This window comes from Doryrhamphus excisus, linkage group LG2, assembly GCF_037039965.1.
Source record: "Doryrhamphus excisus strain RoL-2023G ecotype Guam linkage group LG2, RoL_Dexc_Guam_v1.1, whole genome shotgun sequence".
NCBI lineage: Eukaryota > Metazoa > Chordata > Actinopteri > Syngnathiformes > Syngnathidae > Doryrhamphus > Doryrhamphus excisus.
Window position 1 is genome coordinate 3,329,394 of NC_136358.1, and position 19,528 is coordinate 3,348,921.

General features: G+C 42.1%; 1 protein-coding gene across 3 annotated transcripts in view; it reads right to left on the reverse strand.

The window, feature by feature from the left end:
* The window catches only part of dachb (dachshund b), a 51,286-nt gene that overhangs the window by 14,191 nt on the left and 17,567 nt on the right, over positions 1-19,528 (reverse strand). For all 3 annotated transcript variants that reach the window (XM_078795538.1, XM_058066422.2, XM_078795535.1), the window contains one exon: positions 122-240. In XM_078795538.1, coding sequence (XP_078651664.1) covers positions 122-240 — 119 coding nt within the window. The remainder of the gene's footprint in view (positions 1-121; positions 241-19,528) is intronic.

The following is a 19,528-nucleotide window of genomic DNA, read 5'->3' on the forward strand; positions in this document are numbered from 1 at the left end:
CTCTAATTCCTTCCTTCTCTCCATCCATTGTCCTCCAGGTGGAGGTGAGAACCATAAGAGGAGACAGGAATGACGAAAAGGATGCGGTGGCCCACTTTAGGAAGCACAAAGAGGCTCTGACCGGTGTGGGACAGCAGGTTGGGGGACAGCAGGCCGGGAAGGCCCGGGTGAAGCAGCCTGGGGCTTTCCTGGATCCCGGCGCCGGAAGAACAACGCTTGGGAGGACGACCCGGACGAGAGCTGCAGGCGAGACACACAGAGAGCAAAAAATGAACAATGACATCCCATAATGCTTTGTAATCATCACAACCCCACTTTTTGTTTGTGCGCCTCCACTTTTATTTTGAAGGAGTTTTTTATTGTGAAGCTAAATGTGAAAGAGTCTTTTGCAGCGAGCGCACGCAAACGCACAAAGTCGGCTATTAGGCCCGGTGACACTCCAACATGACGACAACAACACATAAAACATACGTGCACGCGTTCAGGAGCCACGCACACGCAGGCCAACTCTCGGCAGGGCGGCTCCATAACAGATGGCTCCGCAAAGTCATTTACACCTAGCGAGCGGGCAAGCGAGTGAAAGAGAGAGAGAGAGAGAGAAAGGACCAAGAGGCCATTGAAGACACGCTCAGACAGGAAGTGTGACGGTCATGTGACTTCCTGGTAAACATCAACATGACATGTGATTGGACTGCTGGCTTATAAACATGCTAGCGCCGCTACTGTCAGTGATGATCGCCATAAATAGTGACAGACGCCATATTGTGTGAGTGTTTGTGTATATGTTCAGCCGGGATAGGCTCCAGCATACCACCGTAGTGAGGATAAGCAACATAGAAAATAGATGGATGGATGGAAATTGGAAGAAAAGAAGACTAAGATGAAGAAGCAGCAGCTCTCCAGGAGTTTTAAGGCAGGTCCCACTGGGAGGAGCACAGCAGAGGGTGTGAAAAAGAAGTAGCAGAGATTGTTTTTAGGTGTTAAGACACACACACACACACACACACACACGTGCACGCACATTTGGAGCATGATGCAAGAAAGCATGAAGAAACGAGAACATGAACATTCACTTTTCATCTGAACTCTGATTCACCTCTCTCTCTCTCTCTCTCTGTCACAAATATCACCGTATTCGATGACCGTGTGTGCAAAAAGACACACGATATCGCCTTCTCATTAAACTTAGTTTTTTTTTGTGTTGTGTTGTGTTGTGTGTGTCCCGTAGGGTTGCCATATGTTGGGTATTAATCCTCGTCAACGGTCCACTCTCTTTTCTGCACAGAGCTTGTGAACAAAGAGCAGGTCACACTTTCACTATGCACACACACACACACACACACACTGACCTACATTCATTTGTTACACTTAACCTTGAATATATTCAAAGCTCTAAATATATCTGTCCTCCTCCTTCATGGGCGACCACTTCACCTCCCATCCACTGGACGCCACCAAAAAAGTGTCACCAGGAAAGAAGATGACAACGCAGGCCGGTTCATTGTAAAAGAAAGAATCATGACCTTTTCACCGACACACACACACACACACACACACACACACAACAATCCAATGAGCCACCTTGAAGTAAGTCTTCCCACTTTGACACACGCCACACAGTCCTGTGCTCCCAAATGGCCGTTTCTATAGCGACAGAGCCTTGATCAATACTTCGTCATTGGCTCTGATGGCCGGTCAGGGTCGGTCACTCACACACACACACACACACACACACACGCACATACGCACGCAAACAGGCATGGCGGTGAATAAGCACGGTCTTGCTAACACGTTTGACAGATTGATTTAGCGGGAGACGAGCAGAGGTCACACACACACACACACACACACACACACAGAGTGCAGTTTATCAAAGGCGGGTTCAGTCAATACGTTGGGCTGAAAGAGAGGCAGCCCCTCGTTGGCGAGCATCTGGATCTCGTCCTTCCGTTAGTTTGTCCTGCTCGTGTGTGTGTCCATTTCCTGCCTCAAAGTCTTCCCGGGTGTCTTCTAATCAAGAGCCTGAACCCCACGTCTACTTTATTTACTACGAGACTAAAGCTAAAGCACATAGAAAGGAATCTCTAACTCGCTATATGGCTGTCGCCGACTTCCTGTCGTGCCGACATTGTCATAAATCCTGTCACACCTCCTCATCCTGTGCGAGGTAGTGTGTGTGTGTGTGTCTTTATTATTTGTTTTGTGGCAGAAGAACAATCTATTCTTTTTGAAGAGACACCAGAGAAACGATGTCACACACACACACACACACACGCACACACACACACACATCATAATCATGGACGCTCACACAGAAAGAGAGATGGATGTTTACTTTCCTCCGGGCTTCCGCCTCTTTGATTGGACAGATGAATGACTTCATTGTGCGTATGTGCACGTGTGTGTGTGTATATGTGTGTATATGTGTGTGTGTACACACGTGTGGAAGGAAGGGAGAAGAGGGTGAGGCAGCCAATAACAAGTATTGATTGATAAGAGAAATAGAGCGAAAATAATCTGAGAAGAGGAAAAAGAAAAAAAATCACCTTAAAAACAAAAGAGGAAGAAACAGGAAGTCTAATTGACTAATAACACGCCTCACTTGGTGTCCTTCCCATTGGATCCATCCGTCTACTCCTTCTGTATGGAGGAACAGGTGTGCTTTGGGACAAGAGGCAAAAAACACTCCTGCATTTTTAACCAGTACCTATTAAATATTAAACACCTCATGCACGCGCACGCACACACACACACACACACACACACACACAATTGCTGACAAGACAAGTTATACAGGTCGATGGGCTAACGTGTGTCTGCATGTCTGTACAAATAAGTGTGTGTGTGTGTGTGTGTGTGATGGCTTCAAGCGTCATTACTTTACTTCCTCGGCATGTGGGCAAATACACACACACACATACACACTGCGCGTGCACACACAGCTCTCACATGTTAGCATTTAGGAGGTAAAACTATAACAGGCCCCCCCCCCCCGTCCGTCCGTAAGCTTTGAAGTCGTCCCTGACAAAGTGGAACAACAGGAAGTTTTCAACGCTCCAACGTGGAGAAGGAATGTGCGGCAGACTATTGAAACAGGATTGGGATTCAAATTGAAACATAATATGATTTCAAAATGGACGCCGCTCATTTGCAGTAATATGAAAAGCGAAGGAGCGAAGTGTCGCCCCCCGCTGGCCAATCCAAGAACATAGAACGCTTGGACGACTCCGCCTCCTTCAGATCAATTTTCATCCCTCCATCTTGACGGGAGTTCATTTTCTGCCCCCACGACTCTTCATCCCTCTTCTCCCCCCCCTCCTCCCTCACCTGTCTTCCCCCCACCGTTAAGTCAGTGTAATGTAAATGATGTGCCATCGATCGCCCCTGACAGTGCAAGGACGCTCACCTCTCCTCCTCCTCCTCTTCTTCTTCTTCTTCTTCTTCATCGCCCTGTCATCTCCCCCACTCCACCATCTTTTATCTCTCTCTCTTTCCACCCCTCCCATGAGTCTCTGCCTTACTCGCCCGCCGCCTGTCATCTTTCATCCCTCCATGTTGCTCCTCTCGCCATCGCTTAAGTCCTCCTTCACTCCTGTGTGTATGTGTCTCTTTTCTCGCCACGGCGTTTGAAGGGGGGGGGGGTCTCAGGTGATTGTGGGGGGGGGGGGGGGGGGTTTACTCAAAAATGGAGGGCGCGGAACGAGAAGAGAAGAAAGGTAAACCTTGTGGGCCGTCATGATGTTGATGATGATGTTAAGTCCCAAGAGTTTCCTCCTCATCCTCACGTCCTTCCTCACCCGCTCTCTCCCATCTGTCTCCCTCGCTCCTCTGTTTTTTTTCCCTCCATGACATTCTTGTCCGACTTGGAGGGTGTCATCCTCCTTTTCTGCTGAGTCGGTGCTTAACACACACACACACACGTACACACACACACTCCAGATGTCGAGAGACAAGGTGGTGGTGGTGGGGAGGGGGTGGGGGGGTCTTTATTGGATTGTCTGTGTCCTCTATTTGGATAAGGAGAAGAGAACGAGGGAACAAAGGAGGACAAGTTGTGATGGGAAGAATGAGAGGATGCTGCAACAAGAGAAGAAGAAGAAGAAGAAGAAAGTGCACCTGGGGGCGGGGCCTATGCGTTAAATACAATCCAGTCAACTTTAAGACAAAGTTGGCATGCAAAAGTTGTCTTTTTCACACACCGTCCGGCTTTTATCACGTATCAACGTATCACATGTACTCAGTCAACACACACACACACACACACACACACAGAGGCTAAAGCCTGGATCCTACAATAAGTCCAGTTTTATGACTCGTGTATAACACCAACAGCTGAATCAATATTAGTTTACACCGGGTCACAGTGGACACACACATGCACACACACAGATGCTTCTCTCGCAGTGCTTTCATGAACACACACATGGAATCTCCCAGAATATATTATTATTATTATTAGCATTATGGTTATTATTATTACGAGTGATGCTCCGATCAGGGTTTTAAGGCTGCCGATTCCAATCATCCGTGAGTGAGATGGGCCAATACCAATTACATGTATTAACTGTACATTTTTCAGTTTATTTATGGTGAGTGGTATTGGGCAGGGGTGCCGTTAGACACGTCAAAGGACTCCTGGCCTAGAGGGAACTTTTGGCAGATTGTTTTTTTTTTTTGTGAAATTATTTTTGTACTATTTGACACAAACCTGAATTTCATTTGATCCATGTTTTGATTAATTTTTTTTAGCTAAAGCTAGCAAAATTACCAGAATACAAATAAATATTTATATATTAAAGGGGACCTATTATGTTCATTTTTTTAATGTTCATTATGTTCAAGTTCATGTTCATTTCCTTTGTATTGAGTTGTGGACTCCAAACCCACACAGAAAGCTCTCTAGACCTTCCAGAATCTGCACCTATTCCAGCTGTATTTCCTTCATCTGAACATTCCTAATCACTACCATATATTTACACAGGCTATGACTCAAATAAATATTGAGCCCGCCCCTCAAAATCATTGTTATTATCAACATTATCATTAGTTACAATAAAGTTTAAAGAGACAAACTCTGAGATACATGGCACCTCCAGCTTGTTGGCAACACAAACTGCACAGCAGAAGAGAGGTCATGTGACATTTAAACGTGACATAAATAAACCTGTATAAATGCAAGGTTTTGTAAGTACAATACTGTATACAGTATGCCAGTAATTGTTTCTTCATGTGTAAAGTTTAATTTAAAATTCAAATGAGTTGAATAACAGAGATCAGGCATTATAAGCTTTTTTTTCTAAGAGCTATTCCTTTATGTAACATTTACAACTATTAATTTACATTTTTAATTTTCAGTGCAGGTGTCTCCAACCAGGGGAATCCTTTATTCATCTTTATTATGTGTATGTGGGTGGCTTACTCATTCACAGAATAAGAATGTGAACTACGTCACCGTCCAGTCAAGCAACACACAAAATTAGTGTGTGCACACGCTTCCGGAATTCGTCAGTGCGAGAGTAAACACCGGGTTTAAGTTTACATTCATTTATACGGACATTAATGTTAGTTTATCTTCGATACTAGTAAGACTACTCCATCAACACTGGCCTTCCTTGAACTACTTTGATACCCAAGGTTCCCTTCACGTCTGAAAGCCAATCAAAATTATGGGAGACTTGTCACTTGGAATGGAATGGAATGGCCTTTATTGTCATTATACAAAATGTATAACGAGATTAGAGAGGTTCCCCTTTCAGTGGAGTAGTCAAGTTTAAAAAAGTATACAAAAAGTAGAGTAAAAAAAGACAGTTTAACAAGATATATAAAAGATATTCAAAATATACACATAATATTGTGTGCATGATTTGGCGAAACTCATCGCCAACTGCATACCACGGTCGCCTACCTTGTGTGGCGCCCATAGTGCCCATGTACAAAATATCTAAACGTGATTTGGGCGCATTAATTACATAAGTGGGGTGCACGTGCGACACACACGAGACCACAAGAATCACAATTTTGCCCAAATCTGGCACCAGCAAAAACCGTATGAAAGACACTCATGCACAAAGACTTACAATACAAAATATTTTGGTTCCCTTCTCAACTCCGCACTGACTAGTTCTGATCCAGGCTACTCCAGTGTAGGTGGTGTTCAAGACCATATTCAGTGCATATATGTGTGTCTGTTTCTGAACTGTTCTGCTCCAAAAGACAATGTGCGTAAAAGAAAGTGACACCGCTTGTGCTGTCAGGAGCTTTCAGCAGCTCGTAGACCAGCACACTTGTCATCCTGCATTAAAGGACGCACAGTGAGCCGGGGAGCGACAGGAAGTGAACACGTGCACAGTCTTTAGATCTGACTGTGTCCACGCAACTGAGATGTTTCCTCCTCCTCATCCATGACTCAGCAGAATAATGATTAGAAACGCTCGCTCATGCTTCCAGTAACCATTAGGGCCAGAGTGGGTCACATGAGCGCCCCCTTTCCAGGAACATGTGTCATCAGCGGCCTTTGCGCAGTCCCAACTTTGGGACTAAGTCTGCGTCTGGAGGCTTTAATAGAGTCTGAGTCAGACATGTGTTAAGTACAGCTGACTGACAAGCTTCTTGTTATTGTGTGGATGTCGAGAGGTGGTCCCATTACATTCTCTTTAGTCTACATCAGGGGTCTCAAACTCATTTTACTTGGGGACCACTGGAGCTAGGGTCTGGGATAAACTTTGCTTTGGTTCCGATTTTCTACAAGAAAAGCTCTGATAAAACATTCCACTGTTCTCAAATATCTTACTTTTTATTTTTCTACACAAAATAAGATGAAAAATAAATAAACAAATCAAGAATAAAGAAAATCAATCAATCAGTAATAAATAAATAAATATAATAATAATAATAATAAAACAGCAAATAATAAAAACTTAAGAAACCACATATAGTTGGTGGGTAGACAAATTATTTTTTTCAGATTAAAATGAACAAAGCATTATTAGAGCCCTGTAGACATGACAAAACACGACTATAGTCACATTTATACTCTTTTTATTTACAACATATTGCGCAACTGCAGGGTCTTGAGACACATGCTAACTCGCAAACTAGAGAGCTAGCGACCTAAACGGTAGCCTTCAAGTTATTTCCTTTAAAACTTAAATAGCCAAAAACTTACCACTTCCACACGGATAGGGAGGATAACGATTAACAGTTATTTAACCTTTAACATGAACATTAATCAAACGTAATAATTTTTTCTGGGTACATGATACCATACAGCATCCATATCAAACTTGCGCGGGCCGCACTAACATTCAACTTTCATATCAAGGCGGGGGCCTCAAACTAGTGTCCTGCGGGCCACATTTGGCCCACGGGCCGCATGTTTGAGACCCCTGCATTACATTCTCTTTAGCAAAGAGCAAAGTCTGGCCGTATAATATACTCACATTATACAAACAAACAATTGAATTCTATCAATAATTAAGTAATTTATCGTTTTCTAATAAAACCTGAGTACGTAATTCATGCCACTTTTACCTGCTTTTGAAATCTGTTACAGTTATGTCAGCTCAAGTTTCTCGTTACACAGCCATGTTTCTATACCCCTCCCAAATGATTTTAAATATGAAGTGCGAATATGTGAAAATTCTCCTATTTCACGAGCTAGATAAAGTCCTTAAAATCCTCCTGAGGGATTATTATTATTACCTAACATGTGAATCCTCTCAACGCTTTACTGTAGTTGATAAGAACATTAAATGACATTTAACATAGTTTACCGCTCTGATACTCGCATCTTTGTGATAAAAAAGTGTCACTCTCAGCTTCATCCCCATCGTTCTCCTCGTCTGACGCCGATAGTCGTGCCGCTGACCTCGTGCGTCTACGTTTGTTGTGACTGTGAAAAAGGCTGACACCTTTGGTTTTAATAAAAGCCGTTTGTTTTCCCTCTCGCTTTATTCTCTTCTACAGTTATATTCATTATGATTTCACAACACGCACGTTGCTCAACAAGAACCACTGGATTTAGGAATTCATTTAGAAGAGAGAATTAATGACACTGGCAATCCAACACAAAAGCTTGGAATTGGAGAAAAATATAGATCCGGACACAAACTTTTTTTTAAGTCAGAAATGACTATCCACATAGTCCACATAAACAGCAGAAGCATGGACGTGAATCCTAACATTTGAGTCAAAACAAGAAAACTCAAAGTAATCTATAAATATATATATATATATATATATATATATACTGTATATTCAATGGTGTGAAAAGTGTTTTGTAAACACTGTGTAGTAAGGGAGGGAGTCGCCTGCATCTGTGCTCCAGAAGGCAGCGGATGCGGCTGAAGGCACCCAGCAGAGGTGGGCAAACATGCTTTTCATTCATTCTCTGCAACCACTTCTGAATCTGTGAGCACGCATGTCAGTTTCGGCACACCCAGTTCGGCTGTCCAATGAGCGTGCACAGCTCGCCTGGGACCGTGACCACTGGAAACGGCCTTTGTGCACACTGATTTCAGCAGTGGGTCGAAGCTGACGGAGGACTGCCGGTATTTTGTCTCCTCTCTCCAGGATGCAAAGGGCACAGAAGAGGGAGTCGGCTGAATCAGTGGTTCAGAAGGCAGCGGATGTGGCTGGAGGGGCCCAGCAGAGGTGGATAAATGAAATGAATGCATTGTTATGGATACCAGCATTTTGTTCATGTTCTGGTAAAACAAGCATATTGGCTTTGTTGGTTTTGTTTGTTACAAAAATGACGCTTGGCCATTTTGACTTTGTAAACGTATCACAAGAAAAAAACCTTGGTGACCCCTAATATAGCAAGTAGTACACTTAATCATTTACACTGCCTGTATGTGATCAGTATTGCTATCGGCCTATTTCAGTCATGGATTATCGGATCAGAAAATCCCTAATTTCAGAAGGAAAATCCTGTCATCTTACTAGAAAAAAATAATAATTTGACAATACAGTTTTGCTGTTTTAAAAGCTGAAAATCATAACAGGAGAAAAAGTCTTTTGAAGCATTTTTACGAGCAAAAAGTTTGCAATTTTACAAGAAAAAGTAGAACAGAAGAATAATAAACACTCCTTCTAAAACTGTGTTGCTTTAGCCGTTAGCATGAAGCAGCAGGAAGCCAAGCGAGGGCAGAGGAATGTGGCGGCCGGTTTTGTAGGTCACCCCAAACAAAGTACACGTGTGCACGCGCACACACACATAGAACCCTCTGCAACTCAGCTTCAAGCAGTACCCCATTAGAAAAACACACACAGGTGCATACATTCAACACATACACACATGTTCTCACTCACACAACACAAATAATCACACAGCTTTCATCCTCTGCGACAGGAAATGCTGCTTATAGCGTGTACGTGTGTGTGTGTGTGTGTGTCTGTCCGTGTGTGTGTGTGTGTGTGTGTGTGTGCAAACACAAACTTTCTCATGTTCGACACACGTTGATGTTTGAGCTCACAAAAACAAACTAGCATAATCGTGAGGACACACATTCCTTCCCACTTCACATATGAGGAGTGGAAGGAAGATTTTTTTTTAAAACTACAAACATGGCCGACAAAAAAAATGCAGTGCACAACACAGAACTAAAATGAGAAGAAAGAGAGTTAAATAAATCAGCGTGCTAGAAGAGACACAAAGAATGAAGAAGAAAAGAGGAAGACAATGATTTGACAAGAGAATGGATTGTGTGTGTGTGTGTGGGGGGGGGTAGTGATTAATGAAGGACGAGGAGGAGGAGGAGGACGAAGACATTCAGTCCTGTCCATCTCCTGCGGCAAACACACACTTTGCTCCAATTAAAGCTCCAAAATGACTCTCATCGTTTGTGTCCGGAGGACGCCCCATTCAAGGAAGCTGATGCCCCGCTCCTGTCCTCATTTCATTACACTCAACCACCATGCAGTTAGCGACCGGCGACGTCACACAAAAACACAGACGTGTGGTTGCACTCTCTCCGAAGCCAATAGATGACATTTAGTTTGACCCTAAAATACCCCCCACCCCCTCATGGGAGCCTCCAGGAAATAGATGGTGCTCTATTTGGGGGACACAATTTGAATCACTTGTGTGCAAATTTAGCACAACAAGGAACAACAAAAGCATGAGAAAAAGAGCGTCCTTGCTTGTGAGAAGTGTATTTTTAAACAACTAAGTCAACAGACTAAAATAATCAAACGAAGGAAAAAAAAAATGGGCTGAAATTCACCAAGCTGCCTGTTGCTAGGGGCGTTCTTCACAGCTATGCTCTAGGCCCCCCTGAGATGTAAAGTCATTAAGGATTTTTTTAAAAAGCGGCAAACAAGCGACGTACAAGCTAGTTCAAAACAGTGTCAGTTCAGTCATGAGTGCATCATTGTTTCAGTTAGCCCCTCCCCTTCTGCTATGTCACCAAGATGGCAACAACGGGCGACTCGTCATTTGGACCATTTTGAGTGCACCATCCAATGACAGGAATACAGACAGCACAGCTCACACACTCGGGAACTAATTAGAAGTCTAAGAACTAACTAGAAGTCATTACTAACTATTGTTAATAGTTCATATTGTTGTACCCAGCATGCTTTGCGGGCATTTGGAAATAACTGTTTTAAGTTACGTGTTATGTTTAGCACTCAGTTGTTGACTTATGTGATGTGTAAGCTGTGGATGTGTTGTTTTCGTTTTGTTGCACCGTGAGCAAGGATGTCCATCTACTGTATATATACAGCCACTCCGCCAAATTTTTTAACCCAATGTGGCCCGCGAGTCCAAGAGTTTGCAGGCCCCAGCTCAATAGTCACCATCTTGGCTATGTAGCAGAAGAGCTAACATAAAGAGTTTTATAAAATACAAATAATAAAAAACGAGAAGCAGAAGAAAAAAATCAGCCTCGTGTTTTACGGGGCGATTCGAAAATCGGCGATAATGCTCCATCAATTGGTTGCAATTAAAAAGCAGAGAAGAAGAAGCGGGTAAAGACCGTGACCGTCATTTCTGCTAAGTGAACACTAACAGTAATAGATTTGGGACAGCACTATATTGTCAAAACAGGCGCCCGAGGGAACTCGGTACGCAGTTACTGATGGAAGTGTTCCATGTGAGACGCAGCCATTGTTTGACTCTCGTTTTTTAAGGCGAACACGAAGCTAATGTATTGGTAGAATGTAAAATAAAAAGTAAGATGATGTGTTGATGTTAACACAAGCTAGTGCAGGCTGACAACAGAGCAGCTGGAGCATGAAATCACACAGAAAGACAGTGGGGGGGGGGTGACACGAGTGAGGAAGCATAGGAGAAGAAGAGACGGGGGTCGCTGGCATGGGCCAGATATAGAGAGAGGGAGAGAGAGAGAGAGAAAGCGAGTCACCAGGTCAAGTGAGGGAGTGTTTTTTTTTTTTTTAGAACCCAGAAAGAAACAGACACCAAATTCATTGTTTTCATTGTCTAATTCAACCACGGGGAGGATGGAGGGATGGGGGAGGAGGAGATGACGAGAAGAATCCCATTCCTGCCCTCAGTCTGGACTAAAAGGCAACAAAGTACGAGTGTAATGGTGCATGTATCCAAAATAGGATTTCAGCGATTTCTTACATGTTACGCATTAACTGAGGGACAGGAAGTCAAACCGCCTCACAATATAGTGTACTCTGTAAACAATTACTTTGGTGAGTCACGGCAAGCAAGCCGGAGTACCAAGGACAAGTCAGAGTTTCAAACCCCTGTGGCATCTTTTAAAGCTTCTACTTTGGGAATACTTGGCCTTCCCGGTGAAATAACCGGGATTCATATCTCTGTGGAGTTTGGGTTTTGGGGTTAATTGTCGACTCTAAATTGTCCAAAAGTGTGAATGTGAATGTGTGTTTTGTCTATATGTGTCCTGTGACAAGCGTTGCAGATTTATAAGCAAAAAGCCACAATTTAAGAAAAATGACTAAATTTACAAGAATAAAAGTTGCACTATGATGAGAAAAGTAAATATTTTACTATGAAAAAGTCGCAATTTTATGAGAAAAAGTCCAAATTTTACATGAATTGTCATAATACCATATTGTGAGGAAAATAGTACCGTAAGTTCCAGTGCATAAGCCTCGACTAATTTATGACCACCTTCTAATCTCATGATAATAATCTCCGATACAACAAAACTTCTAATAGTATAAATACCGTGCCGTCGGCGAGCCAGTGATGAAACGGTAGCACTTTCTTTGGCAAGAGCCATGAGTTATCAGGAAACTCATGACAAGCTCGTCAAACCAACAGAAATCACTAGAAGTCATTACTCAATAAGGTAGAAAAGAAATATATAAGACAAGTACCAATACGAGATTAAAATAAAAAGCAACAACCATTTTAACAGCAACAACCAGTGTATTGGTACTCACATAGCAACTGTACACGTAAAAGGTAAAAGGTTAGCTAAGAAATATATAAGACAAGTACTGATTCAAGTTAAAAATATATACATTTTAACTCCAAATGTAGCTCAGAACTAATCAAGCACCAGTAGTAATAGTTTCAAATTTAAATTGGTACTCAACTTATATAGTTCTGACCTACCTGTTTAGTGTTAAGCTTCTGTGTGATGATTTCAGCATTCTTCGTTAGATGACACAGTGAGTCATACAGTTATATTGACAAACGACCTCCTGTGATTTCTGATGGGTTGATAAGCTGGTTGTGAGTTTTTACATAGTTCAGGGGTTCCCAAACTTTACCAACTCAGGGCCCACTTGAAAATCTAGAAAATGTCCGCGGCCCACCTTTGTCCTATAAACAGCACAAAGAGCACTGAACGTATTATTATTATTATTATTATTATAAAGATTCAGGATTGAAATGAAAGTATAATATTTGCAAAAATGAATCATATTTTTAATGACCTTGCATGGCTCACTTGCAGTACTACCACGGGCCACCAAGGGGACGTGGCCCACACTTTGGGAATCACTGACGTAACTCATTTTTGGCTCCTGTCAAAGAGCTGTCTAGTCTAGTCTAGCCCTCACTGATTCATGTGCACCACAATATGTTGGGTTTTAGTGCGTACCACTTAAATACCCAAGTATCTTATACACCGAAATTATGGATTTTATTTATTAGAGAATGGCCTGCTCGCAGTGTGTACTTTTATGTTTCATGTTAAAATCACAAACACGGCTTATATAAAAGCTAAGCAGTTTTGTTTAGCATTTGATTTTGTTCCCTTAGTGTATCCGTTACACCCCTCCAACAAAGTGTGTTCAAACAGCGTTGGTCTGCTGCAGTCCTCCGACTCACATCCCTTCATCCTGCCATTTCCAGTCCAAGTTAACTGTTCCTGATGGAGCCAGGTCACATGACCTTTGTCCAAGGCCCAGCGCCAGTCCCAGACTAAATTTACTCCAGGCTAATACAGCTTCCATAAACAAACTTTATTTGGGCTCACGACGCCGGGAAAAAGTATAATTTGTGCTCATTTTAACGACTTCCTGGTTGAAAACTCTCACACCCCCACAAGAGCACACGGATGCTAATATAGACTAGAACAGGGGTCTCAAACTCAATTTACTTGGGGGCCACTGGAGCTAGGGTCTGGGCAAGGCTGGGCCGCATCAGGTTTTCCCCCCCAAAAAAACGCATTTATTAAAAACAGAAAAATATACAAACTTTTTCAGTGCTTTGGTTCCGATTTTCTACAAGAAAAGCTCTGATAAAACATTCCACTGTTCTCAAATATCTTAATTTTTATTTTTCTGCACAAAATAAGATGAAAATAAATAAACAAATCAAGAATAAAGAAAATCAATCAATCAGTAATAAATAAATATAATAATAATAAAATGGCAAATAATAAAAACTTAAGAAACCACAAATAGTTGGTGGGTAGACACATTATTTTTTTCAGATTAAAAGCATTATTAGAGCCCTGTAGACATGACAAAACACAACTATAGTCACATTTATACTCTTTTTATTTACAACATATTGCGCAACTGCAGGGTCTTGAGACACATGCTAACTCGCAAACTAGAGAGCTAGCGACCTAAACGGTAGCCTTCAAGTTATTTCCTTTAAACTTAAATAGCCAAAAACTTACCACTTCCACACGGATAGGGAGGATAACTATTAACAGTTATTTAACCTTTAACATGAACATTAATCAAACGTAATAATTTTTTCTGGGTACATGATACCATACAGCATCCATATCAAACTTGCGCGGGCCACACTAACATTAAACTTTCATATCAAGGCGGGGGCCTCAAACCAGTGTCCCACGTGTTTGAGACCCCTGGACTAGAAGGACGTGGAAGCCTTGACGAAACAAAGTTGTTGTTAGAAGAAGATGAACATCACAACTTGCTAGCCTTACTCTCTACTATGCAATGGTGTAATAGCAATAACAGCGAATGCTAAAGCACCATGTTAGCATGGTAATACGCTAAGTGGTATTAAATAACACAGAAGCCACCCAAAAATGAATAGTAATTAAAAATACAAATGATGCTAACGAAAACGATTAAAAGCAGTGTGCTCATTTCATTTCATTACAAGCGCAACAAAGTCAAATTATTAAAATGTGTGTCCTTTTTAAAAGGTGCACACACACACACACACACACACACACACACGCACACGAACGCTCCCTGGCTTGCTTACATAGACGCTCTTGCTGTCCTGTAAAGCGCAATAAAGCCAAACACACACACACACACAGTAAATCTCACAATAATACGTCCTCCGAGTGTACGTGTACATGTGTGTGTGTGTGTGTGTCTTTTATTGGTGTTGTAAATTTGGCTGCCGGCATTGTTTTTATCAGCATATTTGCAAGCTGTTTAGCCAACGGTGCAGATGTCACTATTACGACCCTCCCAACACACACACACAGCAAATAATACACAATAGGCATTTGACACTGTAGTGTTTGTGTGGGTGTGTGCGAGTGTGTAATCCTCCATAGGCTCACCTGACACACACACACACACACACATAACATAATCCATAAGATAAGCTTACACGTTCTTTTCTTTTTAAGCAGATGCATGGTCAGTGTGCATGCATGTGTGAAGGTCAGCTGTGTGTGTGTGCGCGTGTGTGTGTGCGTGTGTGTGTTATCTGATTGATGCTAAGAACAGTGCAGCGTTTAGAAAGAGGTTGCAACCTTTCAGCTTCCATTCAATCAGACGAGAGAAAGAGAATACCTCCATCTTGTCAATGCACATTCACACGCTACACGCTAACAATAAAACTCCAATGTTAAAATCGCCCATTCATTCTTAATGAGATATTTTAGGAGATGTAACATTCATTTACTTTGATACAACACATAAGCTAACATATATTGTTAATATAGCTAAGTATACAGGTACATGACCTACATTGGATTGGCTTGAGCATCTTGTATGCGCAAACAGCAAAAATGGGGGGGGGCGACAATGTAAAGAAAAAACTAGTGTCACAACATCTCAAGAGAACTCATTCAGAAAAAAATCATGGACAATGAATTCATTACACAATTTTGCCGGCCTCAATATATTGCCATGTGCATTTGTGCTTTGTGTTTTCATTCAATCAGGCATCAAGTGGAAGGTTTCATCACCTTGGGACGTTTGTTCCATAGAACAACGGCATGAATAGAGTGAGCCCTTTTGTTTGTCATCTAGTGTCTTTGTTTTGGTGTGTGTAATATAGTACAAACTAAGGATTGACCGATACCGATTTTTTTCCTGTCACCCTTAGCCGATGGCCGATTTTGCTTGGGATGATATTTGTGTCCGATACTGCTTTTGCTTCCTCAATTTATATGAAAAAATTACAATGATAACAAATATTACAGGTCTCAAGTTGAAACAAATATTAATTGAAATGTAAACACTGAACACAGTAGGATTCAGCTTTCTTAAACTCACATTTAAACAGCATTATCAACTTTAAAAGGAATAAATATTCAAATTTTATTCAGTATTATATTCAGTTTTATCTAGCATCGATGTGATGACTGTGATGCTTGTCTGCAAATTATGTGGCGGAAAAAATATATCGGCGAATCCTCACGCGTATCGGCCGATACCGTCGGTCGATCCTTAGTAGAAACTTAATAGAAATTAACATTGATATATATTAGCATGTACTTTTAATATGTTGTCATTGGTTTTATTATAAAAGTAATGTTCAAATGTTGTCTGGGTTCGTTCTCGTAGAACCAATTCCGTGTATCCTTCCTCGTGACACCCCTAGGTGTGACAAGCTTTGTCTCTATCGGGACAGTAGATGATCGGATTGTACAGCAGTGGATGATGAGCGGATTTCTAGCTGGAATCTGGCTTCCTCCATCCCAGTCGGTCGCCCCTCCATCCATGCATCCATCCATGAACAAGGATATACTGTATATACATGCATATTAGGGCTGTCACAAGATTAAAATGTAACAATATTTCGGGCACACCGTGGCCAGAAGACATTGACGTCAGAATGCACAAGAGCATCAACCATGGGACATTGAAAGGTGGAAGAAAGACCACCTTGACAGTCCTGATGGTATCCGACATAACTGACAAGGAGATCCCACCTGAGATGTTTTCCACATGGTAACAGTGGAATGAAATCATGATCTAGGGTGATTTTTCCTTCAATGGAACAATGGAGCTTCAGGTTGTGCAGGGGTGTCAAACGGCAGCTGGCTACGTGGAGATGTAGAAGACATCTCCACCGTGCGGTAATGAAAGAGCCTTGATATCAATAAATCAATGCATTTTTTTTTCATCTTTCATGACAAACTTTTGCAGCTGATCTTCACTTTGTCTGAGTCAACAATTTTTGCCCCCAACACCGACATACCCCCCCCCCGCCCCAACCCCACCCACCCACCTCGTCTTCGCACTCTTTCTTCCCTCTCTTGCTCTTTGAAGCTCTCCTTTGGCCCCCGCGGCCCCAGCCAATTACGCTCTGTTTGTCCACCCGTTTTCAATAAAAATGCTCCTTGCACCCCCCCCCCACACACACACCACCATTCCTTCCCACTCCTCTTCCTCCCGCCGCTCTCCTTTTTCATTTTTAATTAACTTCTTTTGTAACTTGAAAGCGACCCCCCCCAACACACACTCCTCCACTCTTGCACACACACACACACACACACGTGTAAGTGGAGGTTAAACACACTATTTACATATCAGTTACAGGCATATAAATGATTAATGAGGGCGCAAATTAGCGGCGAGGCAGCTACCTTAGTATAGCTTGTCAATAATTTTCCTTTTATTCATTTTATGTTGTTTTTGTGCAGGTATGATCAGTGAATCAAGTCCAATTTACTTTTACTGTTATGGACTTTTTCTATCTTACTTTACACATTTTTTCTTATGCCATTCATTGGTTGCTAACCATGCTAACACTTCTGCATTTTCCCGCCTATTCTTTTCCCTGCTTTCAATTGTAAATACAGTGAAACCTCGGTTAGCATAAGCTCGGATTCAGTTAAAAATGTACGGTTTGCGCACATTTCCCAAGTTAACGCGCAATACAGTATGCCGCTTGTCTCGCTTTTTAATTACAAATCATCCCCATTAGCTGCCAGTTAGCATGGAAACTGGAACCAAAAGTCATTGTCCCCCGGGCTCCATCACCCTGTCCGGTCTATGTGATCAGCTGTAGACTCTGCAGTTCTTTTGCTAACACAGTTCTTCCACAAGTCTCTGCTTTCCTTATTGATCACAGCTAAAATAAATAACCTCCACTGGAGCCAAAGAAAGTTGCAAGTGCCAGCACTTTGATAAAGAAGGTGAGAAACACGATTGAATTCAAGAAATAATTCATAGCAAAACATGAAGGTGGGGTACTATAGTTGTTTCTGTCAGCAATCAAGTCTTCAATTAAGATTAAATGACATTAAATGTTTATTTAATGCTTTCATTTGTACATTTCAATTTGTAAAGTATTTTTAAATGTGTTGTGTGTTCAACTAACAGTTTATTGACTTTTTCCTGAGTTTCGGATGCAGGTATTTTTCATACGTGACCATTGAGGATTTTTCCCAACACAAAATCTTGGAATTGATGGAATTGATGGAATTCTGAAGCATTTTTTTTTTTACTCGCTGAGGCTGACCGTCATCTCTGAGTGCACGGATTTATAGGCGACATCAAGAAGTCAAACATGGAGGAAGACACACACACACACACACACACACAGAAGAAAAGCAAAACAAGCAGGAAGTTACAAAGTGAAAGAAGGCGGCCACATTGTTCACAGTGAGGAGAAAATTACAGTGGGCGTGATGCTTCCATGACAAGCTATCACACACATAACACACACACACACACACACACAGGTAATAAACGTGTGTGTTTTCATCAAGACAACAGATTTGTCTTCATGCTGTCATCAACTATGGTGGCGAGAAAACAATGGAAATTAAAAAAATAAATAAATCAGGGGGGTGGACTGTCACAATTAAAGCACACACACACAGACACACACACACACACGTTGTCGGTCCATAAACATCTCAGTCAGCTTAACCACTGTTATTATTCTAATCATAATGACATGTTTTTAAATGGATTATTATACGTTTTCATTAATAACACGATGTCTTCTTCTTGACAAGCTCGAACACACACACACACACACACACTTATAAATAAAAAAATCATGAAACAAAAAGACAGAAAGTCTGTCAGAAAAAAAACACACACCTCCGTCATGTGTGTACTCGCTAATTAAAGTTGTGTTAATGACACGCTGTCTGCTCGAAGACACGCGTGTAGCAATACGCACGCAAACACACACACACACACACACACACATCTTGTCATGTTTTTAATTGATTTCGCCTGCAATTACTTTGTAACAACGCTGGAGTGGAGTGCGCTCGCTCGTTTTTAAGATGTTTTCATTAATAACAAGTTGTCTTTACGACACCCATCACCTGCCATCCCCATCGCTGCCCTCGCCTTACCCTCACTTGGCCCCGCCCACTCATTCTCCTTTCATCTCTCCCTGTGACCCCCCCGCCCAACGCACAAACATAACTGTAAATCTGTCGCTTGTTTTATTTTGTGTGTGTGTGTTTGAACGTCCTTTGGACCAGAGCACACACTCTTGACGTGCTGTCGCAATAAATAGAAAGATAGGTCCAGGTGCGGATGACAAGAGGATGGGAAAAGAAGACAGACGTTGTGTAGGAAGATGAAGAAGTGAAGTGAGGAGAACATGGCTGGACGTCTGTGGGCGGGAGGGACAGCAGTGGGCGGGGCGTCAACAGAAAGAAGGGATGCGTTTGTGGAAAGGCCAGGGGTGAAAGGAGGAAGAAGAGTGATGGAGAGATTACCTGGTGGACGAGAGAAAAAGCTGTTGTGACACTCCCTAATGTTATTTCTAAACCAATCTGCTAAGTGCACCTAAGAGTGTGTGTGTGTGTGTGTGTGTGTGTGTGTTTGCAAGCATCAAATAATCTTGTTGCCGTCGACAACATACCTCCTCCCCCTCCTGTCACCTAACGCCAAACGTGCCTACATCCTATCCGCCATGTTTAATTTGCTCTTTTCA